This window comes from Oncorhynchus keta, chromosome 19 (genome assembly GCF_023373465.1).
Source record: "Oncorhynchus keta strain PuntledgeMale-10-30-2019 chromosome 19, Oket_V2, whole genome shotgun sequence".
In the NCBI taxonomy this organism is placed as follows: Eukaryota; Metazoa; Chordata; class Actinopteri; order Salmoniformes; family Salmonidae; genus Oncorhynchus; species Oncorhynchus keta.
This window is the reverse complement of record NC_068439.1, coordinates 17825506-17850618: the sequence shown is the minus strand read 5'-3', so window position 1 is coordinate 17850618 and position 25113 is coordinate 17825506. Positions and strand designations below refer to the sequence as shown.

At 43.2% G+C, this 25113-nt stretch overlaps 1 protein-coding gene across 3 annotated transcripts in view; it reads left to right on the top strand.

Annotated features, from left to right (window-relative positions):
* LOC118375656 (zinc finger protein 385D-like) overlaps window positions 1-24799 on the top strand; it is a 46984-nt gene extending 22185 nt beyond the window's left edge. For 2 of the 3 annotated variants that reach the window (XM_052469915.1, XM_052469913.1), the window contains exons 3-8: window positions 14052-14162; window positions 16593-16758; window positions 21608-21853; window positions 22239-22420; window positions 22656-22760; window positions 23097-24799. In XM_052469915.1, the coding sequence (XP_052325875.1) occupies window positions 14052-14162; window positions 16593-16758; window positions 21608-21853; window positions 22239-22420; window positions 22656-22760; window positions 23097-23336 (1050 nt within the window). In that variant the 3' untranslated portion in view covers window positions 23337-24799. Of the gene's footprint in view, window positions 1-11223; window positions 11439-14051; window positions 14163-16592; window positions 16759-21607; window positions 21854-22238; window positions 22421-22655; window positions 22761-23096 lie in introns of all 3 variants that reach the window. The other variant, XM_052469914.1, reaches the window with a different exon arrangement.
* Window positions 24800-25113: the final 314 nt, after the last annotated feature.

Here is a 25113-nt window from a genome sequence, read left to right as displayed (position 1 = left end):
ACAGTCGAGATGTAATAACAGTCAGAGAGATGTAATAACAGTCGAGAGATGCAATAACAGTCAGTCGAGATGTAATAACAGTCGAGAGATGTAATAACAGTCGAGAGATGCAATAACAGTCGAGATGTAATAACAGTCGAGAGATGTAATAACAGTCGAGAGATGTAATAACAGTCGAGAGATGCAATAACAGTCGAGATGTAATAACAGTCGAGAGATATAATAACAGTCGAGAGATGTAATGACAGTCGAGAGATGTAATAACAGTCGAGAGATGCAATAACAGTGGAGATGTAATAACAGTCGAGAGATGTAATAACAGTCGAGATGTAATAACAGTCGAGATGTAATAACAGTCGAGAGATGTAATAACAGTCGAGAGATGCAATAACAGTCGAGATGTAATAACAGTCGAGAGATGTAATAACAGTCGACAGATGTAAAACAGTCAAGAACAATCACCGTACAGTTGAACAGTTAACCTTCTGAATGTACTCAGATTGAACTGGAGCTATACTCACTTCTCTGTCCGGATTCCCATAGTACACACAGACATAACTCATGCTAATGACTGTAATGACCATGATCATCTCTAACTCATAACTCTGTCTGTCACCTCCCTCAGAAAGGGACAAGGAAGTGTGAGCTCCAGTACAGCAGTATTTACAATATGTATGATGTGTTTCCATCTACTGACACATAGCCCATAACTCTTTCTCCTAAAGAACAATAAATAGACAAAGAGAGATTATATGAAGGATGGAGAGATTGAGAGGTGAGATTTGTAAGTGTGAAAAGAGGAAGATATATACAGACCGAGAGAGAAAAGGAGAGAAATTGACAGTGTAGAGGAGAAAGCGAGAGTAAGGCAGGAAGAGAAAGAGAGAGTGAAAAAGCAGCAATAGTAATGTTTGTCCAGCTTGAGACACCGTAGCCACTATATACATCTTAAAATAGTCAGAATGAACTCATTCATTTACATTTTTGCCGAGGAGATCATAGTCACGCAATTTTACATCTAACTAACATGTTTGGTGCAGTATTTCTCAAGTGGAAAAATTTGCATGAAAATGAATCCTATATCGTTGAATGACCTCAAACACTTAATAGAAGAATATCTACGGTTGACCAATGGAGAAATGACTGACGGTGTGGGCTTGGCTACCGAAGTCCGACTTGCCTCGCTAATTTTCTGGGGGTGTGCACAAACAGCCCAAAAAAAACCTGGCTGAAGACCAAAACGAACAAAAACGTCAGAAAATGTTGTCATAATATATGCAAGATACTGTTTCGGATGGGAAGCATGCAGATGCCTTAATAAGAGCTAGAGAGTGATAAGAGCTAGAGAGTGATAAGAGCTAGAGAGTGATAAGAGCTAGAGAGTGATAAGAGCTAGAGTGTGATACAGTACAGTGTCATGACGTGTCATGACATTGCCCTCTTTGGGTACAGCAAGCCCCAGCAAGCCCCAGGGAGAGGGGGATCCCTCTCCCTGTCTCCCCCTGCCTCCTTCAACTAGGCTGCTGTGGTCAATAGAGAGGTCGTAAATTCCTGAGAAGACCTGCCTCATGGCCACACAGTATAAGAGACAGAGTGAATTTTCATAGAGAACAAAGGAATTTCTTCAACCTCACAGAACTTGAGGTCTGAACAAATTTCATGCTCCGGAGAAGGTATAAAAGATCGGTGAAGAATCCAGCTACGAACTGGTCCGTTTGTCACAACTTGGGGAAGGTCATGGGAGACGGTGTGGCCACATTACCACAACGCTGTTTATATAATAGTCTCAGATATGAGGTTTACAACTAATTGTTGTATAAGATGAATGAGTGAGTATGATACTGTTTACACAATTTTACAATGTGATTTTGGACTGTTTAATGAAGGAAACTCCAATTCCCTTTTGAGTTTAACTAAATCAGAGGACCGCCCCTGAGCTCAGTTAGGGTCAGGCATCCAGGGACAGCCCCTTTTCTGCAATTCCGAATAAAACCCAACTTTGAGAAATTACCACCACCACCACGTTTCTCTCAATCACGGGAGTACAAAGGTTGTAGACCATTGCTGAATCTTTTAACCATACCACGTGGTTAAACTCTTAGACTATTGATACCGACAGAATAAGAACAAGTCTTTGATTTTAATTACTAGTCTGCAGCTAGGAATTCGGTATCATTGAACGCGAAGAACGACATCCGCCGAAACATCCATCCTATAACAAAACAAATGAATGTCACTCTGAACGAACCAGCCTAACCACAGAGAGAGAGAGAGAGAGAGAGAGGACGAAAACTCTCCAATAGAAACAAACTTTTCAACAGCGATCAAGACGACACACTAAGCGTAAATATATATATTGATTGCAATTGTTCCCAAATAAGTGAGCGTTCATGTGTAAAGGATTAGCATTTCAATTGTTATAATTATTAACCCTGTAGTGACTTCTTGGTCAACCCACCACTTACTTCCCTTTTGTCTAACAAGCCGCAATGCCGGTTTAGCCCACTAGGGCACATTCTCCTATCATTTCTTGTAGCCATATTTACCTTGTTTGTTTGTTTATGCATTTCTGCGAATTGCTTAGTTAGTAATAAATAAATGATTTAAGACAATTGATGTATGGGTGACTCATAGTGAAGACTGGGTTCATGCAGATAACCAACAATTTACAACGTTTGGAATGAGACTAACGTGAGGTATAGTAAATAATTCATTAATCAGAAGACTATGGATCAGATATGAAAATATCTGAAAAGTTATTTTAGGAAATGATACAAGTAATCTTGTTATCTGAATATTTTCCTTGGTGCCCCGACTTCCTAATTAATTACAGTTACATAATTAATCAGTTTGATCCCGTAATACTATTACAGAGAATCTTTGATAAAACTAAGTCTTCAATGTAATGATAGTAAAGATACGACAGCAATAACCACATGTGGAAGACAGTCCATCACACTCAGAGGAGAGTGTCTGAGACAACAGCTCCTTGGGGAGACCTGAAGGTGACTTTGATCAGATACAGACAGAGGAGGTGAGAAAGAAGGATAGAGAGGGTAAAGAAGTGGAGCGGGTTCATAGTGGAGCAAATAGAGTGTGGGTTGGGGTTGGAATGTGGAGTGCCGGCTCAGAGATGGGTCAGAGGGTGATATAAGGGTTGAGGGTGCTGAAAGGTTAAGGCTTCAGTTCTGCTGGCACCTAGCTGAACTTGACATGGTGAACCGAATGAATGTGCTCGCATACTCCCTTAAAATACCTTTTCTTGAAAAATAAGTAAAAACATTCCCTACCGTTGACCAATCACAGACGAAGGGGTGTAGTTTTTGGCTCCCGAACTTCACCTTGCCTCCAGTAAAAATGGAGCTGAAGGGTTGTGTGTGGGGGGGTGCTGAAGGGTTAGGAGCAATGATTTATAGATGACTGTGTTGAAGCTACCGTGCCTCCATCTTGGCACTCCCTCACCATTGTATAAAATATTTTGTAAGCTGTAGAAATGTATTTATTTATGTCTACATTCATTTTTGTCATAGTTGTTATATTACAGATACCTTAATACATACTTTTAAATTAGATTATGTGAGCATGCTAGCAGAAACTCATAGACTTCAAGTTATTGTGGGTTCTTATTCTGTTTAGTTGCCTGTCTGCACTAGCCATATTAGCTTCACGGTTCGTTTTGTATAGTTTGTTCAGTGTTCTTTCTTTATTAAAGAAGTATGTACACTTACCACGCTGCGCCTTGGTCTCCTCCATATGACGACCGTGACAGAAGAACCCACCATAACAGCACCAAGCAGCATGAAAAGGAGGAGCAGCGATTAATGGGGAAATAAACATGGGAGGAGATACTAGATGGAGCAGGACCCTGGACGCAGCCGGGGGAGTATCGCCGTCCTCAGGAGGAGATAGAGGCAGCGAAAGCGGAACGGCGATACTACGAGAAGAAATACCGGAGCATAGAGGAACGGCGATGACATGAGGGTACACGGCTAGCACGGAGGCCCGATAAGGAGGCGCCAAGAAATCTTTGGGGGGCACACGAGGAGATTGCATGAGTCAGGATGGAGACCTGAGCCAACTCCTCGTGCTTACTGTGGGGAGCATGTTACTGGTCAGGCACCGTGTTATGCGGTGGAGCGCACGGTGTCTCCAGTGCGCTATTCTAGCCCGGTGCGCTCTATTCCAGCTCCTCACAGTGGCCGGGCCAGAATGGGCATCCAGCCAGGAAGGAGGGTGACGGCTCAGCGCTCCTGGTCTCCAGTATACCTCCTTGGACCAGGATATCCTGCGCCGGCTCTGCGCACTATGTCTCCGGTGAGCCTGCACAGCCCAGTGCATCCTGTGCCATAAACATCCAGCCAGGACGAGTTGCGTCAGCTCTACACTCCAGACCTCCAGTGCGCCTCCACAGTCCAGTATGTCCTGTGCCTGCTCCCCGCACTCGCCCTGAGGTGCGTGTCACCAGCCCGGTACCACCAGTGCCGGCACCACGCACCAGGCCTAGAGTGCGCCTCGGCATTCCAGAGCGACCGGCGACAGTACCCAGTCCAGATTGTCCGGCGACAGTACCCAGTCCAGAGTGTCCGGCGTCCGACAGTTTACAGACCAGAACCTCCGGCGATGGGCCACAGTTGGGGGCATCCAGCGAGGATCCCTAGTCCGGGGCCTCCAGCGACGATCCCCAGTCCGGGGCCTCCAGCAACGATCCCCAGTCCGGGGCCTCCAGCGACGATCCCCAGCCCGGGGCCTCCAGCTACGGTCCCCAGCGACGGTCCCCAGTCCGGGGTCTCCAGCGACGGTCCCCAGTCCGGTGTCGCCAGCGATGGTCCCCAGTCCAGAACCTCCGGCGATGATCCACCCAGCTAGGGTCCCCAGCCCGGGGCCTACGGCGAGGATCCACGGGTCAGTGCTACAAGGGCGGGGGAATCAGTGTAAAGAAGGGGGGCGGCGTCCAGAACCAGAGCCGCCACTGAAGTTAGATGCCCACCCAGACCCTCCGATATAGGTTTAGGTTTGCGGCCTGGAGTCCGTACCTTTGGGGATGGGGGGGTACTGTCACGCCCTGACCTTAGTTATCTTTGTTTTATTTATTATTTTGGTTAGGTCAGGGTGTGACGAGGGTGGTTTGTTTAGTTTTTGTATTGTCTAGCGTTTTTTGTATGTCTAGGGGTTTATTGGTCCTCAATCAGAGGCAGCTGTTTATCGTTGTCTCTGATTGATATTGATATTGATATTGATATTGATATTCCTTGGATAGTTTGTGGGTTCTTATTCTATGTTTAGTTGAATGTCTGCACTAGCCATATTAGCTTCACGGTTCGTTTTGTTGCTTTGTATAGTTTGTTCAGTGTTCTTTCTTTATTAAAGAAGTATGTACGCTTACCACGCTGCGCCTTGGTCTCCTCCATATGACGACCATGACACTCAAACTGGACACAGAGAGACAAAAATGATATCCACTAGTTCATCTGATTCTGTTGAAGTAAATAAAGGTTCCTAATTGCCAAAATTCCGAAGTATCCCTTTAAGCCACGGTACAATGCTTCCCAGTGACCACAGGCAGAGGGAGACAAAGTTGGTTAATAAACAAAATAAAAACAATTTTACTTAACTATAAGAGGTCAGATTTCGATTAAACGTTATGTGTTGTGATTGTGATCTTGTCAAGTCATGAATTGTATTCCTCTAGAGAGGTGGTGGTCAATTTTCCTCCTTGAGAGTTACTGGGTGTGCAGGCTTTTGCTCCAGCCCTACGATAACGCACCTGATTCAGATGTCAGTAGAATCAGGAGAATCAGGAGAGTCAGTAGAATCAACAGCCTCCTTCATTACTATTCTACCTGTAGGTTTACCATACAATTAAAGTGCTTTTTGGCCAAGTTCAAGAGTTTATTTTTGAACTTGTCGAGGTGAACTTGGAGATGCTCGTCTCAACCCAGTTTTCAAAGCCCGTCTCTGTAGCCAATAATGACCGTCACCCTTTAGAGAGGTGTCCAGTAAGGGATGTTGGACCTGCCCACCTTTTAAGTGCACTTTGAGGTGTTTAGGGGTATTTACTGTTGAAAGGTACCATGTACCGTGTAATCAGTTATGGAGCGATAAGATTTTTCTCAACCGGGACCTCTTGATCAACCCTAAAACTAACCCCATTTTACCACTTGCTCACTGTTGAAAGGTAGGAGTTGGTCACCCTGCGCCCTGTTATAAGGAACAAAATCATTATTTTTAGTGTCTGGCAGAATCTTGTCAAAAGTAGTGCACAAAAGTGATCCACTACATAGGGAATAGGGTGCCATTTGGAATATAACATATGGCTAATAGTCAAGGGAGCATTGAATATATAATAATATTAAATGCCATTTAGCAGACGCTTTTATACAAAGTGACTTAGTCATGTCTGGATACATTTTAAATATAGGTGGTCCCTGGAATCAAACGCACTATCATGGCGTTGCAAGCGCAATTCTCAACCAACTGAGCTACAGATGACCATTTCTGGTCTTCTTGCTCAACATTGACCTGTTGCTTAACCCTATGCCGACCGCATTATCTACCAAGAGAATTCTCTTCAATCATAATCACAGTCGTGTATATTCCCCCCCAAGCAGACACATCGACTGACCTGAAAGAACTTCATTCGACTCTATGTAAACTGGAAACCACATATCCTGAGGATGGATTTGTTGTAGCTGGGGATTTTAACAAGGCTAATCTGAAAACAAGGCTCCCTAAATTCTACTTAGCATATCGACTGTGCAACCCGGGCTGGCAAAACCCTGGATCATTGTTATTCTAACTTCCACAACGAATATAAGGCCCTACCCGCCCTCCTTTCCGAAAAGCTGACCATGACTCCATTTTGTTGCTCCCAGCTTATAGACAGAAACTAAAACAGGAAGCACCCACGCTCAGGGCTGTTCAACGCTGGTCCGACCAATCGGATTCCACGCTTCAAGATTGCTTCGATTACATGGACTGGGATATGTTCCGCATAGCGTCAAACAACAACATTGATGAATACGCTGATTCGGTGAGCAAGTCTATTACCAAGTGCATCGGTGATGTTGTATCCACAGCGTCTATTAAAACATTCTCCAACCAGAAACCGTGGATTGATGGCAGCATTCGCGCAAAACTAAAAGCGTGAACCACTGCTTTTAATCATGGCAAGGTGACCGGAAACATGACCGAATACAAACAGTGTAGCTATTCCCTCCGCAAGGCAATCAAACAAGCTAAGCGTCAGTATAGAGACAAAGTAGAGTCGCAATTCAACGGCTCAGACGCGAGAGCTATGTGGCAGGGTCTACAGTCAATCACGGACTACAAAAGAAAATCCAGCCCCGTTGCGGACCACGATGCCTTGCTCCCAGACAGACTAAACAACTTCTTTGCTCGTTTTGAGGACAATACAGTGCCACTGACACGGCCCGCTACCAAAACCTGCGGGCTCTCCTTCACTGCAGCCAACGTGAGTAAAACATTTAAATGTGTTAACCCTGCAGTCCCAGACGGCATCCCTAGCTGCGTCGTCAGAGCATGTGCAGACCAGCTGGCTGGTGTGTTTACAGACATATTCAATCAATCCTTATCCCAGTCTGCTGTTTCCGCATGCTTCAAGAAGGCCACCATTGTTCCTGTTCCCAAGAAAGCTACGGTAACTGAGCTAAATGACTACATCCCCGTAGCACTCTCTTCCATCATCATGAAGTGCTTTGACAGACTAGTCAAGGATCATATCACCTCCACCCTACCTGACACCATAGACCCATTCCAATTTGCTTACCGCCCCAATAGGTCCACAGATGACGCAATCTCAATCACCCTGCATACTGCCCTAGCCCATCTGGACAAGATGAATACCTATGTAAGAATGCTGTTCATTGTCGTGGCTGAATCAGAATTAGTTAGGTAACATTGATAAATAAGATGTTTTATCAATGTTCATAAGTATGCTTATGTGGAAAAAGTTACTTGGGCCCCAGAGAGGGGAGAGGTCAGGCTTGTCTTCATATGTGAACGTATCTTTTAAACCATGTGAAGGGATGATTGAGGGGGAACCAATTATCTCTTGGCTCCACAATGTCTGTGTGCTAGTCACTCCCTGCTGTTCATCGACTATAGCTCAGCATTTAACACCATAGTACCCTCCAAACTCGTCATTAAGCTCGAAACCCTGAGTCTCGACCCCGCCCTGTGCAACTGGGTCCTGGACTTCCTGATGGGCCGCCCCCCCAGGTGGTGAGGGTAGGTAACAACATCTCCACCCCTCTGATCCTCAACACGGGGGCCTCCAAGGGTGTGTTCTCAGCCCTCTCCTGTACTCCCTGTTCACCCATGACTGCTTGGCCATACACGCCTCCAACTCAAATCATGAAGTTTGCAGACGACACTACAGTGGTAGGCTTGAATACCAACAATGATGAGACGGCCTACAGGGAGGAGGTGATTGCCTTCGGAGTGTGGTGTCAGGAAAATAACCTCACACTCAACGTCAACAAAACAAAGGAGATGATCATGGACTTCAGGAAACAGCAGAGGGTGCAGCCCACTATCCACATAGACAGGACAGGAGTGGAGAGGGTGGAAAGTTTTAAGTTCCTCAGCATACACATCACGGACAAACTGAAATGGTCCACCCACACAGACAGCGTGGTGAAGAAGGCGCAGCAACCCCTCTTCAACCTCAGGAGGCTGAAGAAATTCAGCTTGTCACCAAAAACACTCACAAACCTTTACAGATGCACAATCGAGAGCATCCTGTCGGGCTGTATTACCGCCTGGTACGGCAACTGCTCCGCGCATAACGGTAAGGCTCTCCAGAGGGTACTGAGGTCTACACAACGCATCACCGGGGGCAAACTACCTGCCCTTCAGGACACCTACACCACCCGATGTCACAGGAAGGCCAAAAAGATAATCAAGGACAACAACCACCCGAGCCACTGCCTGTTAACCCCGCTATCATCCAGAAGGCGAGGTCAGTACAGATGCATTTAAAGCAGGGACCGAGAGACTGAAAAACAGCTTGTATCTCAAGGCCATCAGACTGTTAAACAGCCACCACTAACATTGAGTGACTGCTGCCAACATACTGACTCAACTCTAGCCACTTTAATAATGGAAATATTGATGTAATAAATGTATCACTAGCCACTTTAAACAATGGCACTTTATATAATGTTTACAGACCCTACAGTACTCATCTCCTTTGTATATACTGTACTCTATACCATCTACTGCATCTTGCCTATGCTGTTCGTCCATCACTCATTCATATATTTTTATGTACATATTCTTATTCATTCCTTTACACTTGTGTGTATAAGGTAGTTGTTGTGACATTTTTAGGTTGGATTACTTGTTAGATATTGCTGCATGGTCGGAACTAGAAGCACAAGCATTTCGCTACACTCACATTAACATCTGCTAACCATGTGTATATGACAAATAAAAAATACAATTTGATTTGATATTCTTAAGTCTTCTTTTAACCCTTCTCTTAACCCTACTCTTAACCCCATCCATACCACATTTTCCCTCTGGTTTGGTTTGGGAAGGTAGGTCTGCATAGGTCACCATATGTTATAAGTAAAGGAAGGACCATTACTCTAAGCCTGCTTAAGTCTGAGATAGGGCTGTTATGGTAACCATATTAATGCCACACCGGTGGTCACGAGTCATGACGGCAGTCAAATTCCCTGTGACCATTTAGTCACAGTAATTAGGCTTCTCCAAGCTCTGATGCTGCTTATGGTCATTAGTAGCCTACCAAACATGCTAACTGCTTGGTACTCAGCACTCTATTGTTCCTCTTATCACTCTGCATCAATGCAAATGTAATTGAAAATCTAATCAAACACTTAATGAGAGCCCATGAGCTCATGTTGTGCAACATTTCTATAGGGTATGCAATTTGCATGAGAAAATAGAGTTTTGATGGTCTCTATTAAAAAGAGGCGGAACCCATCAGCTTTCTATAGGCTAGGCCTACAATAACTATTTGTCAACTTTAATAATATTTAGCAAATTGCTTGTCTTTACAACAGGAGTATAGCCTACAGTACCTGGCTGGCATGAAAATGAACCATGGGAAATGTGTCCTCCATTCGCTATTTATGTGCATAGATGACATGTATTTTTTCCCCTGCCCCTGTTTTGAGAAAGGAGCATGATAATGGTCTATTCTAAATCAAAACAAATTCCAACATACAGTCCCATTCAAGGGTTTTCATTATTTCTTTATTATAGTAAGCAAAAAAGTGTTAAATAAATATATTTTATATTTGAGATTCTTCAAAGTAGCCACCCTTTGCCTTCATGACAGATTTGCACACTCTTGGAATTCTCTCAACCAGCTTCATGAGGTAGTCACCTGGAAAGCATTTCAATTAACAGGTGTGCCTTGTTAATTTGTGGAATTTCTTTCCTTCTTAATGTGTTTCAGCCAATCAGTTGTGTTGTGATAAGGTAAGAGTGGTATACAGAAGATAGCCCTATTTGGTGAAATACCAAGTCCATATTATGGCAAGAACACCTCAAATAAGCAAAGAGAAATGACAGTCCATCATTACTTTAAGATATGAAGATCAGTTAATCTGGAAAATGTTAAGAACTTTGAAAGTACAGTCGCAGAAACCATCAAGTGCTATGATGAAACTGGCTCACATGAGGACCGCCACAGGAAAGGAAGACCCAGACTTACCTCTGCTGCAGAGGACAAGCTCATTAGATTTAACTACACCTCAGATTGCAGCCCAAATAAATGCTTCACAGAGTACAAGTAACAGACACATCTCAACAGCAATTGTTCAGAGGAAACTGTGTAAATCAGGCCTTCATGGTCAAATTGCTGCAAAGAAACCACTACTAAAGGACACCAATAATAAGAAGAGACATGCTTGGGCCAACAAACACGAGCAGTGGACATTAGACCGGTGGAAATCTGTTCTTTGGTCTGATGTGTCCAAATTTGAGATTTTTGGTTCCAACCGCCGTGTCTTTATGAGACGCAGAGTAGGTGAACGGATCTCCACATGTGTGCTTCCCACCATGAAGCATGGAGGAGGAGGTGTGATGGTGTGGGGGTGCTATGCTGGTGACACTGTCTGTGATTTATTTAGAATTCAATTTCTTAACCATCATGGCCACCACAGCATTCTGCAGGGATATGCCATCCCATCTGGTTTGCGCTTACTGGGACTATCATTTGTTTTTCAACAGGACAATGACCCAACACACCTCCAGGCTGTGTAAGGGCTATCTGACCAAGAAGGAGAGTGATGGCGTGCTGCATCAGATGACCTGGCCTCCACAATCACCTGACCTCAACCCATGATGGTTTGGGATGAGTTGGACCTGCAGAGTGAAGTAAAAGCAGCCAACAAGTGCTCAGCATATGTGGGAACTCCTTCAAGATTGTTGGAAAAGCATTACAGGTGAAGCTGGTTGAGAGAATGACAAAAGTGTACAAAGTTGTCATCAAGGCAAAGGGTGGCTACTTTGAATGATCTAAAATCTATTTTGATTTGATTAACACTTTTTTGGTTACTACATGATTCCATATGTGTTATTTCATATTGTTAATGTCCTCAATATTATTCTACAATGTAGAACATTGTAAAAATAAAGATAAAACCCTTGAATGAGTAGGTGTGCCCAAACTTTTGACTGGTACTGTATATGATTTAGTATATGTAAAGACGAGATTAAATCAAGATTAGTCTGATGGGTGACAATATTAGCCTATCATATTATCATTTGTGAATGATGCCCAGCTTGTGCAGTGTCGTGGAAATTCTAATCAAAAGGAAGAGAGAATGCAGATTCTTCACTTCTTATTATAAGGTTTACAAATCTGGAGCCGGTTAACAATCCACTCAACAACATTGCAGAGTTAAGAGCCAAACAAGCAAGAGTTGGGTCTCAGCCTTTATAGGAAAATACAACCACTGTCTACATGGCAGTTTAGCAGATGTGTGAGGATCATGGTGGGAACATAGTGCACAAACTAGTGATAACGCCAGTTTTGTTACTGCCCCTTTCTGCTGGTTGAATGTTCTCTGCTGCTCAAGCTAGTCTCTGTGCTCTTCATATCTCCACACAGCTGTGCCCTTGAAAGATATGAAAAGAACAGGATGGACCAAAATCTGTGGTCATTCTTAGAGGCTCTTTGTCTTTGGCCGCGTGACCAAGTCTCTCAGAAACAAGAGAGGAAAATACAATGGCTTCTTACATCAGAGAAACAGACAGTGGAAATGTACAGGTTTAAGGCTCATACAGTGCATTTGCATAATAATGTTTCTAATTTTGCCACCATAGCAGTAAGGCAAGAAACAGCATATGCCTTTTTTGTTGTTTTTGTTCAAATCATAATCGCACACCTAATGTAGCCTAGCCCACATGCCTATATGTTTTGAGTTTTGTATCACAACTGAAGGGGCCAAATTACTTCTTAAAATGAAGCAAATGAATCCGCTTTACAACAGGTGTAGTGCCTAACACACCCAGTGGTTGAGTTTAAAGTTTGGGGAACATAGTTTTCACCATAAAAATGCACCTTTATAATAAAAGCATTACATGCATAATTGCATTTGTGATCACTTTTGAGAATTCCCGCTAATTGATTGCATTTTGGAACATTTGATCTTATAGCCTACTACCTACCGTATGTGCATTGCTGCGCTTAATGTGAAGAAATTGCCTAATAGTTTATCAACATTTTAAGCTAAACGTTCTGATCTGTTGCATCCGCCTCATTGGTTTTTGTTTTTGATGCTAGTGGTTGTATTCATTTGGGAGCTATCGCATTCCAGACTATGTTTGGAATATTTATTTCTCGCACAGAATAGAATAAGTACATTTTTATATTATGCAGGATAGTAGATTGACATAGGCTAGTGCTTTTGATATTCGTTAGGCTTACTCATCTTGTTGGCTGATGAATAGTAAATATGGATAATTCTTCAATATGCGCCTCGGAATTTCGCAGTTGCATCCCTGATGTGTCTGTCTTCACTTGTAGCCTGTGAGAAGGACCCGATCACATGACGGGCTTAATAAGAATTTAGATATCTGAGAGAGCCATGTGAGTGAGAGGTGCTTTGGAGCACTCAGCCGGGAGAAGGGTATTATAATTATTATATTCAGCCCAACGGAACAACTACCACACAAAGGGGATGCTGCCGGGAAAATCGAGACATTATCAAGTGCTTGTCAAATTGTGAATGAGAGACTGATAAAGTGTGTGCAGCCTGCACAAAAAAATAAAGCAGAGTTCATGCCTTTTCAAATCATCATTAGAGTCGCATCATGCAGCCTTCGAATGTATTAAAATCAAAACATATAGCCCAGTGTTTGTATCACAACTCAAGTTGCATAAATAACCCTAAATTAAGCATATAGGAGGACAAGTGTCTTTGTTACTCACTCAACATAGAAACACCGCATGTGACACTCCCTCAAATAATTTGGAGAAAATATACTTTCTATTTTATTCAGCTATGTTCAATTGTATTCTTCATACTATAATATAAAATAATACCACTGAATTCTCTGCAAATCTTGTCTACTAAATTAACTAGTGTATACGGCCATATGGCATAGCCAGACCTGGGCCTAACATAAGGATAGCTCAGAGTATGCTATTCTGTTCAACTGAAAAAGACTACATTTTCTTCATATCATGTTTCTTTATACTGGTCTAAAATAAATAATGGATTTATGTGTATTTATGGTGTAAACTATATTATATTGATTTATTAGACTTTTTAAAATGTAGATATTCCAAAGATTTATGTCAGTGGCTTGTAGGCTATGCGTGGAAGCCACGAGATGCTAAATGTGTTTATGTTAATTAATTGTCAATTACCGTGAGACTGCCAGTTATTTGCTTGACAATCACCAGCTGACAAAATGTCATGACCCCCACAGCCCTAGTGTGAGAGTATTTAAGGTACTCTTTAACATTGACATCTTGCTCAACCTTCACTTCTGCCTCAGCCCTAGCCATACCACAGTAATTCAACACCTTTTCACTCTTGTTGTTGCAGATGGACCGTGATCACAAATCCCGTTTTGGTCCAGGATTTGGACTAACCACGCCCTTTATGAGGAAACCCAGCTCATCGTGTGTTGTTTGCCGACTGAGGTTCAACTCAGAGGTAGGCAGAGTTTGACCTCTTACAGGGTAGTACCAGGGATGCTGCAGAGTTTCACCACATACAGGGTAGTACCAGGGATGCTGCAGAGTTTCACCACATACAGTTCAGTACCAGGGATGCTGCAGAGTTTCACCACATACAGGGCAGGACCAGGGATGCTGCAGAGTTTCACCACATACAGGGCAGGACCAGGGATGCTGCAGAGTTTCACCACATACAGGGTAGTACCAGGGATGCTGCAGAGTTTCACCACATACAGGGCAGGACCAGGGATGCTGCAGAGTTTCACCACATACAGTTCAGGACCAGGGATGCTGCAGAGTTTCACCACATACAGTTCAGTACCAGGGATGCTGCAGAGTTTCACCACATACAGTTCAGGACCAGGGATGCTGCAGAGTTTCACCACATACAGGGTAGGACCAGGGATGCTGCAGAGTTTCACCACATACAGGGCAGGACCAGGGATGCTGCAGAGTTTCACCACATACAGTTCAGTACCAGGGATGCTGCAGAGTTTCACCACATACAGTTCAGTACCAGGGATGCTGCAGAGTTTCACCACATACAGGGCAGGACCAGGGATGCTGCAGAGTTTCACCACATACAGGGTAGGACCAGGGATGCTGCAGAGTTTCACCACATACAGGGCAGGACCAGGGATGCTGCAGAGTTTCACCACATACAGGGTAGTACCAGGGATGCTGCAGAGTTTCACCACATACAGGGCAGGACCAGGGATGCTGCAGAGTTTCACCACATACAGGGCAGGACCAGGGATGCTGCAGAGTTTCACCACATACAGGGTAGTACCAGGGATGCTGCAGAGTTTCACCACATACAGTTCAGTACCAGGGATGCTGCAGAGTTTCACCACATACAGGGCAGGACCAGGGATGCTGCAGAGTTTCACCACATACAGGGCAGGACCAGGGATGCTGCAGAGTTTCACCACATACAGGGTAGTACCAGGGATGCTGCAGAGTTTCACCACATACAGGGCAGGACCAGGGATGCTGCAGAGTTTCACCACATACAGTTCAGTACCAGGGATGCTGCAGAGTTTCACCACATACAGTTCAGTACCAGGGATGCTGCAGAGTTTCACCACATACAGTTCAGGACCAGGGATGCTGCAGAGTTTCACCACATACAGGGCAGGACCAGGGATGCTGCAGAGTTTCACCACATACAGGGTAGGACCAGGGATGCTGCAGAGTTTCACCACATACAGGGCAGGACCAGGGATGCTGCAGAGTTTCACCACATACAGGGTAGTACCAGGGATGCTGCAGAGTTTCACCACATACAGGGCAGGACCAGGGATGCTGCAGAGTTTCACCACATACAGGGCAGGACCAGGGATGCTGCAGAGTTTCACCACATACAGTTCAGTACCAGGGATGCTGCAGAGTTTCACCACATACAGGGCAGGACCAGGGATGCTGCAGAGTTTCACCACATACAGGGTAGGACCAGGGATGCTGCAGAGTTTCACCACATACTGGGCAGTACCAGGGATGCTGCAGAGTTTCACCACATACAGGGCAGGACCAGGGATGCTGCAGAGTTTCACCACATACAGGGCAGGACCAGGGATGCTGCAGAGTTTCACCACATACAGTTCAGTACCAGGGATGCTGCAGAGTTTCACCACATACAGGGCAGGACCAGGGATGCTGCAGAGTTTCACCACATACAGGGTAGGACCAGGGATGCTGCAGAGTTTCACCACATACAGGGCAGGACCAGGGATGCTGCAGAGTTTCACCACATACAGGGTAGTACCAGGGATGCTGCAGAGTTTCACCACATACAGTTCAGTACCAGGGATGCTGCAGAGTTTCACCACATACAGGGCAGGACCAGGGATGCTGCAGAGTTTCACCACATACAGGGCAGGACCAGGGATGCTGCAGAGTTTCACCACATACAGGGCAGGACCAGGGATGCTTGCAGAGTTTGAACTTAACAAGTATATATATAATAAATGTTGTGTGGTGTTGACCAGTAGATATATACTAAGTGTTGTGTGGTGTTGACCAGTAGATATATACTAAGTGTTGTGTGGTGTTGACCAATAAATATATACTAAGTGTTGTGTGGTGTTGACCAGTAGATATATACGAAGTGTTGTGTGGTGTTAACCAGTACATATATACCAAGTGTTGTGTGGTGTTAACCAGTACATATACTTTGCGGATGGCACAGGTTTGATATTGGATGAGATGTATGAGATGAAAATCTCAGAGTTTATAAGTTGCTCTGGATAAGAGCATCTGATAACTGATGAAACACTAATAATGTTAGATCTCTGGCTTGACCCTGTGGCTATATGACTTGATGACTTGAGTTCTTACTACTGCATGGTCATTGGAGTTGTTGTCGCTTGTGTGACTCAGTGGTTCTGGTTCTATTCTCTCTGTGTAGAGCCAGGCCTCATCCCATTACAATGGTACCAAACACTTCAAGAGGCTCAAAGCCCTCGACCCACTGGACTGTAAGACCAGAGCCCCCGACACAGTATCCAAGGAAACCACGACCAAGAGCGTATCACCCTGCCTTGTGCCGCCCAGCTCAGAACCCAGTTCAACAGGTTAGTGTGTGTGTGGTGTGTGTGTGTGTCTAGCCACTTTAAACGATGCCACTTTGTTTACATACCCTACATTACTCATCTCATATGTATATACTGTACTCGATACCATCTACTGCATCTTGCCTATGCCGTTCTGTACCATCACTCATTCATATATCTTTATGTACATATTCTTTATCCCTTTATACTTGTGTCTATAAGGTAGTAGTTGTGGAATTGTTAGGTTAGATTACTCGTTGGTTATTACTGCATTGTCGGAACTAGAAGCACAAGATTTTCGCTACACTCGCATTAACATCTACAAATAAGATTTGATTTGATTTGATTTCAATGACTGTACCGTGGTCGGCCTTGAACTTCAGAGGCTTCAATGAGAGGGGGCAGTCTTTCCCCTTGTGTGCACTGCGTGCATACGTGTGTGTGTGTGTGTGTGTGTGTGTGTGTGTGTGTGTGTGTGTGTGTGTGTGTGTGTGTGTGTGTGTGTGTGTGTGTGTGTGTGTGTGTGTGTGTGTGTGTGTGTGTGTGTGTGTGTGCTTGCGTTCATGAGTGCATGTGCACGTGTTTGTGTGCACCTGTCTATCCTCACTGTCAAAAAGTGCAGATGGACTAAAAGGCTGAAAGGCATTAAACACCCCTTCCTCTACATTACCCTAAATACATATTAAATACAGTGCATTCGGGAAAGTATTCAGACCCATTTACTTTTTCCACATTTTATTACATTACAGCCTTATTCTAAAATGAATTAAATATTTTTTCCCTCATCAATCTACAAACAATACACTATAATGACAAAGCAAAAACAGGTTTTTATAAATTTTGTAAATGTATTTAAAAAATATCACATTGATATCACATTGACATAAGTTGACATAAGTTTTCAGACCCTATATACATGTATATACCCTACATACAGTTGAGTCTGATTCTTACATACACCGTAGCCAAACACATTTAAACTCAGTTTTTCACAATTCCTGACATTTAATCCTAGTAGAAATTCCCTGTCTTAGGTCAGTTAGGATCACCACTTTATTTTAAGAATGTGAAATGTCAGAATAATAGTAGAGAGAATTATTTATTTCAGCTTTTAGTTATTTCATCACATTCCCAGTGGGTCAGAAGTTTACATACACTCAATTAGTATTTGTTAGCATTGCCTTTAAATTGTTTAACTTCGGTGAAACGTTTCAGGTAGCCTTCCACAAGCTTCCCACAATAAGTTGGGTGAATTGTGGCCCATTCCTCCTGACAGAGCTGGTGTAACTGGGTCAGGTTTGTAGGCCTCCTTGCTCACACACGCTTTTTCAGTTCTGCCCAAAAATGTTCTATAGGATTGAGGTCAGGGCTTGTGATGGCCACTCCAATACCTTGACTTTGTTGTCCTTAAGACATGTTGCCACAACTTTGGAAGTATGCTTGGGGTCATTGTCCATTTGGAAGACCCATTTGCGACCAAGCTTTAACTTCCTGACTGATGTCTTGAGATCTTGCTTCAATATATTCACATCATTTTCCATCCTCATGATGACATCTATTTTGTGAAGTGCAGTCCACAACATGATGCTGCCATCTCGGTGTTTAACGGTTGGGATGGTGATCTTCGGCTTGCAAGCGTCCACCTTTTTCCTCCAAACATAACAATGGTCATTATGGCCTCACAGTTCCATTTTTGTTTCATCAGACCAGAGGACATTTCTCCAAAAAGCACAATCTTTGTCCCCATGTGCAGATGCAAACCCTAGTCTGGAATTTTTATGGCAGTTTTGGAGCAGTGGCTTCTTCCTTGTTGAGCGGCCTTTCAGGTTATGTAGATATATGACTTGTTTCACTGTGGATATAGATGAATTTATAACAGTTTCCTCCAGCATCTTCACAAGGTCCTTTGCTGTTGTTCTCAGATTGATTTTCACTTTTCGCACAAAGGACGTTAATCTCTAGGAGACAGAACGTGTCTCCTTCCTGAGCGGTATGACGGCTGCGTGGTCCCATGGTGTTTATACTTGCGTACTGTTGTTTGTACAGATGAATGTGGTACCTTCAGGCGTTTGGAAATTGCTCCCAAGGATGAACCAGACTTGTGGAGGTCTACATGTTTTTTCTGAGGTCTTGGCTGATTTCTTTTGATGTTCCCATGATGTCAAGCAAAGAGGCACTGAGTTTGAAGGTAGGACTTGAAATACATCCACAGGTACACCTCCAATTGACTCAAATGATGTCAATTAGCCTATCAGAAGCTTCTAAAGCCATGACATCATTTTCTGGAATTTTCCAAGCTATTTAAAGGCACAGTCAAATTAGTGTATGTAAACTTCTGACCCACTGGAATTGTGATACAGTGAATTATAAGTGAAATAATCTGTCTGTAAGCAATTGTTGGAAAAATTACTGCACAAAGTAGATGTCCTAACAGACTTGCCAAAACTATAGTTTGTTAACAAGTAATTTATAGAGTGGTTGAAAAATGAGTTTTATTAACTCCAACCTAAGTGTATGTAAACTTCCGACTTCAACTGTATATTCTCAGTCTTTAGAGGTTCAAACGCAGTACTTTGCTTGTGTGTTTGTAATGTATGCAGATCTGTGAGTATGTATGCATCCACAGCTGTAGGAGTTTGCGTTGCTTGTTAATCTCTGCAGATCTGGGAGTGTGTATGTGTCTTTATATCACAAGAGGTTGGTGGCACCTTAATTGGGGTAATGGCTTGAGCGGAATCAGTGGAATGGTATCAAATCCATGGTTTCCATGGTTTCCAGGTGTTTGATACATTCCCTTATCATATTTGTTGGTGTGCATGAGTGTTTTAGAGAGTGGGAGGCATATTGTTTGATAAATATGCGACATAGTAAGAGACCATTTTGATTTCATGCGATAGTGATAGAGTGAGTTTTTCTGTGTGTGGAAGAAACAGGGGAGCTTTGTGATGATGACTTTGTCAAACAGCCTTATTGCCATTTTAGAGAGACAGTCAATGAAAACAGACAAACAAACCCTCACAGGCCTAATCACCATTACCAAGGCAAGGTTCCCAAATTCCCTATTTCCAGTCTGTCTCACTGCAGATAATGGAGTATAATCATCTCAATCCAAGCCTCTAATTGTTCTACTCTGAGAAATGGAATCAGATTCCCATAGGGGTAAATACAGATGAATTAAGACCATGGAAGAACTACTCTGAGAAATGGAATCAGATTCCCAGAGGGGTAAATCCAGATGAATTAAGACCATGGAAGAACTACTCTTAGAAATGGAATCAGATTCCCAGAGGGGTAAATCCAGATGAATTAAGACTATGGAAGAAGTGGTCAGAAAGGAACCTTTTGGACCTGAATGCCTAAACAGGTGCTCAAAGTTGACCCATTTTATATTCCCGCTCATACAATGAGACATCTATGTTTTCATCACTGGAAAAGATAAACAGTTGAGTTTAATATAATTTAAAAGCTTATTAACAGAGTTGTCCATATATTTTAAAACGTCTTGAAAGAAAACATTTTTTTTAATGAATACAATATATTTTTTAACCTTTAATCTCAGATTCTTCTCATATTCGCATATGTTGTAGCCTAGAACCGATGTGAGGTTTTTGTGCTGTGCCCGCCATTGGTTGAGACACAACATGGTCTTGAATACAGGGTGTCATTTCAATCATAGAAATATAATTCATAGAATGGAGCTATCCCTTTGGACTATTGCAATTCAGCTGGTACACCATTGAAATTTAATTTAAATTTTAACTTTAACTTTAGAAGCCTTTCAAAACTCAAATACCCCACAAATTTGCATTTCCTACTAGGCAGGAAGATTCTCAGAAATAAAAGAGTGATCAAATGAAGATCCTTCATCTGTAGGTCTCCTATGGAGGATTGACAGTATAATTTAAAACCACAGATCTTCCCATTCAACTCAACATTCTCTGATGTGTGGATGTCCAACCATCTTTGTGGTACTATTTGAAAGTCAAAATGTCTATTTCATTCCCATTTTAGTACATTTAACAGTCAAAACATGACACCCACCCTGTATTCAAGAGCATGCTGTCTCAACAGATGGCTGGTACAACACAAACACCTCAGATGATGTCAAATAGGGTCTAAGCTACAACATATGCGAATATGAAAAAATTTGGACACATTTTAGATAGTTGATGCTTAAGGCAAAATAAATGCCATAATTGCTATAAATCAATAAATCAATAAAACATTCAATAAATTATAGAATTGTTTGACAACCCTGTTTTTGTAAACTTTTAAAAGACATCAATCAATCAAGACATCAAAAAAGGTCAACTTTCAGGACTTCTATCTCTTGAATGTTTTGAATGTCCCAAAAAGTAACTTTCTGAGCAAGTCAACAATGGGCAAATACTGTATGTAATGAAGGTTTTGTTCAAATCAAAAGGGGTGCTGTCAAAAAGCGATTGCATTCAAGTGGATTTACCCATAGGAAATCTTGGATTAATACCAAGATTACAGCTAATGAATCTCATACACACTGGTGTTCTTTTATCTGTCTCCGTGAGTTATGGTAAGAGTTGAGAAACTTGAGATGCTTGCGAAAATGGGCCCTGGTCAAAAGTAGTACACTAGATAGTGAATAGGGTGTAGTTTGGGACGCAGACCCTGCAGTGGTAATCAGCATTAGAGACTCTGTTAGAGGTTGATGTAGGAGAGAAGAAAGCATCAGAGTTAACTTATCTCCCCTCTCTCTCACCACCACTGTCACACACACAAACACTCTCCCCACTAATTCACCATTCACCACACTCAAATTTGTTTTCATTTTACGATGACAGAATATGGAGGGATAAACCCTTATCACAATGCTCTTTTCTAATCTTTTGTGTAGATGCCGGAGCCGTGTTGTCACCACCCTCTGCCTCTAGGGTGGTTCCATCGACCTGCAGCTCATCTGTATCCATGGAAATTCCCTCTGACCCCTCTCTGTCACTCTGTCCCCTGGTGGAGAAGGAGATGGAGGGAGAGGTGGAGGAGGTTGTGGAGTCGGAGGAAAAGAAGGCTAAGAGACTACTATACTGTTCTCTCTGCAAGGTGGCGGTCAACTCTGCATCCCAGCTACAGGCTCACAACAGTGGTGAGAATGAAGCTTTACTGACCTGTTTGTGCACAGGTGTGTGTCATCATCATGTTGCAACAAGTCCGTCTTCTTAATCATTGCTCTCATCGGGTCAATACCACACCAATCGATCACTCACTCCCTATTCCCAAGGGCTAGGCCATTATTGCCATCTTGATCTGACAGGTAAAGTGATGAAGTTTGAATATACCCTGATGAAGACAGCTTGGCTGTCGAAACGTTGGATATGAAATATTTGTATCTGAAAAAACAACAACCAAAAAACGCATATTACATTTTTGCTTCTGAGCTCCTAGAGTGTGATGTCCCACTTTGTTAATACTGTACTTAGTTGGCGTCTCTGCTTCTAACCTTTGACCCATCTGACCTTTCACCCTGTCAGGCACGAAACACAAGACAATGCTGGAGGCCAGGAGCGGCGACGGAGCCATAAAGTCATTCCCCAGGTCAGGGGTCAAAGCCAAGCTGGCCACTCCCACTGAGGTGTCGACTGGGCTACAGAACAAAACTTTCCACTGTGAGGTCTGCGATGTGCACGTCAACTCCGAGACACAACTCAAACAGGTTAGTTGTATACTATATTTAAACTGAAATCCGCCCTTTTATGACTATATATACATCTGCGTTCCAGAGATGAGAGGAAAAAGATGGATTTTAATTAGGTTTAGTGTTTCCATTAATTTCCTGTGACCTGATGAATCATTGAGCTAGACTGACCCATGTGGCTAAGACATCTCCTTCTCCCTCATCCCTGTCACCCCCCACTCCTCTCTCCACCCGCCCCCCTCTCTCTCCTCAGCACATCAGCAGTAGAAGGCATAAAGACCGTGCAGCAGGGAAGCCAGCCAAGCCCAAGTTTAGCCCCTATGGTCTGCCGCCTCAACGCAACCAGAATCTGCAGACAGTGAGTACCACATTATTGTCTTTTGGCAGTACTTTACTGGAGGTTTTGTTGTGGACTGTTTGTGCTTTACATCTGGTATGATTGGATTGGAGTTGTTTTGCAAAGTGTTGTAGATTGTGGAACAGGTGTGATAGCGGTATGGTTGTGATCACGTTGTGATTTAATTGTAGACCGGTTGTGATCATGTTGGGATTTAAATGTAGACCGGTTGTGATCATGTTGTGATTTAATTGTAGACTGGTTGTGATCATGTTGTGATCATGTTGTGATTTTAATTGTAGACTGGTTGTGATTTAATTGTAGAAGTGTTTTGATCACGCTGTGTGTGGTTTCCAGGTTGGGATCACTCTGAGGAAGGAGGACTTGGCAAAGCCTCTCGTCTCGCGCCTCTTACAGAGCCATCTCTCCCTCGCTGCTGCTGCTGCCATGGCAACCCTGTCCCCGTTCCATTTGCGTCCTGCCCCTACATCTGGCTCCGCCCTCTTTCAGACTCAGCCCCTCCACCAGCCCCTATTACATCCTGCCCCAGGACCTCTCCGTACTGCACATACATCAGTTCTGTTCTCACCGTACTGACATAGACCTGAACCAGATTTGGCCTACTCCTGACTCAGACCCATGTCAGATGGACCACAACTCAACTCTGTGGGACCAGTGCAGACAAACTGCAGTCTGTACAGTTGGAAACAGAGTTGGGATCAGATTCAGAGTATTTATCTCTACTGACCATCTTGGACCAGGGTGTCTATGTTGGTTTTTGTGCGATGCTTGAGTGTGTGCGTGTGTGCGTGTGTGTGTGTGTGCGCGTGTGGGTGTGTGTGTGTTCATGTGTTCGTTCGCGTGTTTGTCATGAAATATTAGTATTGTTTTTCAATAAAGAATTTGTTGCTTACCTTGATACTAATCCCTCTTTGGGTCCCGTTCAAGAATTTCTCAAAAACTGAAATGAATTAAGAGACGCAGATCCTTCATTTTGGCTTCAAACGATGGGCCTCAATTATTTATTACTTACAGGTAATCCCCTTGGCTTTACTTCTTCAGATAAATCACAACAGGAATGTTCTCCTTGACCGTGACTTTATTGTCTGGGAGATGCTGCTGTGCACAGGAGGACCCAGGCCCCATGAATCTCTGTAGAGTTCCATTTAATCAGACATATGTTGGTATATCTAATGTTTTGGTGGGAGGTAGTCTATAAGAAGGGGTTAACCCCTATCAAATACAACTATTTGATAAAGACATCCTTAACAGGATTTTTTACAATATACATATTATCATATGTACTCTGTGGAGATGGGAGAACCTTCCAGAAGGACAACCATCTCTGCAGCACTCCATTTGGTAGAGTGGCCAGACGGAAGCCACTCCTCAGTAAAAGGCACATGACAGCCCCCTTGAAGTTTACCAAAAGGCACCTAAAGGACTCTGATCATGTGAAAGAAGATTATCTGGTCTGATGAATCCAAGATTGCCCTCTTTGCCTGAATGCCAAGCGTCACGTCTGGAAGACACCTGGCACCACCCCTACGGTGAAGCATGGTGGTGGCAGCATCATGCTGTGGGGATGTTTTTCAGCAGCAGGGACTGGGAGACTAGTCAAAGTAAAAAAAAAGATCCTTGATGAAAACCTGCTCTTGAGCGCTCAGGACCTCAGACTGGGGTGAAGGTTCACCTTCCAACAGGACAACGAACTGAACCACACAGCCAAGACAATGCAGAAGTGGTTTCGGGCCAAGTCTCTGAATGTCCTTGAGTGGCCTAGACTTGAACCAAATTGAAAATATCTGGAGAGACCTGAAAGCTGTGCAGTGACGCTTCCTATCCAACCTGACAGAGCATGAGATGATCTGAAGAGAAGAATGGGAGAAACTCCCCATTGGTGTGCCAAGTTTGTAACGTCATACTAAAGAAGAATTGAGGCTGTAATTGCTGTTAAAGGTGCTTCAACAAAGTACTGAATAAAGGGTCTGAATACTTCTGTAAATGTGATATTTCCAGTTTGTTTTTTATACATTTGCAAATAAAAATGTAAAAATCTGTTTTTGCTTTGTCATTATGGGTTAATTTGTGTAGATTAATGATTTTTGTTGAATATGGCTGTAATATAACAAAATGTGGAAAAGGGGTCTGAATAATTTCTGAATGTACTTCATCTAAGGAACTGTTTCAGAGGAGGACGTGTTTATAATTTGCTGAATCCCAGTCGACCTTCAGTGACTAAGAATACCAGCATACATCTGAGAGAAAAGTAGAAGTGCTTTTTGGGGATTCTAGTGGTACATGTAAAGTGCTTTTAGCCTAATGGCCACGATGAAGGAAGGCTCTTATATAAACAACACCCCACTCATTAGAT